The 420-nt window shown below is 75.5% G+C and overlaps 1 protein-coding gene across 1 annotated transcript in view; it reads left to right on the plus strand.

Moving 5' to 3' along the window:
* The first annotated feature begins 6 nt into the window (after positions 1 to 6).
* NOTUM (NOTUM, palmitoleoyl-protein carboxylesterase) overlaps positions 7 to 420 on the plus strand; it is a 7,317-nt gene continuing 6,903 nt past the window's right edge. The window contains exon 1 of the mRNA XM_008060407.2: positions 7 to 325. Coding sequence (XP_008058598.1) covers positions 189 to 325 — 137 coding nt within the window. The 5' untranslated portion in view covers positions 7 to 188. The remainder of the gene's footprint in view (positions 326 to 420) is intronic.

Consider the following 420-nt stretch of genomic DNA (forward strand, 5'->3'; position numbering starts at 1 on the left):
GAGGGGTGCGCGTGCTGCTGCTGCTGGGCCTGCTGCACTGGGCCGGGGGCGGCGAGGGCAGGAAGACCTGGCGGCGCCGCGGCCAGCAGCCAGCCCCCCCGCCGCCCCTGCAGCGGGCCGAGGCGGCGCCGGCGGCCGGACAGCCGGTGGAGAGCTTCCCGCTGGACTTCACGGCCGTGGAGGGCAACATGGACAGCTTCATGGCGCAGGTCAAGAGCCTGGCGCAGTCCCTGTACCCCTGCTCCGCGCAGCAGCTCAACGAGGACCTGCGCTTGCACCTTCTGCTCAACACCTCGGTGACTTGCAACGACGGCAGCCCCGCCGGGTAAGGCCCGCGCCGGCCAGGACCCGGGAGCCCGTCCCTCCCGGCGCGCCCCTGCCCGTGACCCCCGCCAGGCTCGGGCCGCCTCGTCGCCGGTG

The sequence above is a fragment of the Carlito syrichta genome, unplaced genomic scaffold, assembly GCF_000164805.1.
Source record: "Carlito syrichta isolate Samal-C Ts95f unplaced genomic scaffold, Tarsius_syrichta-2.0.1 Scaffold304603, whole genome shotgun sequence".
Classification (NCBI taxonomy): Eukaryota; Metazoa; Chordata; class Mammalia; order Primates; family Tarsiidae; genus Carlito; species Carlito syrichta.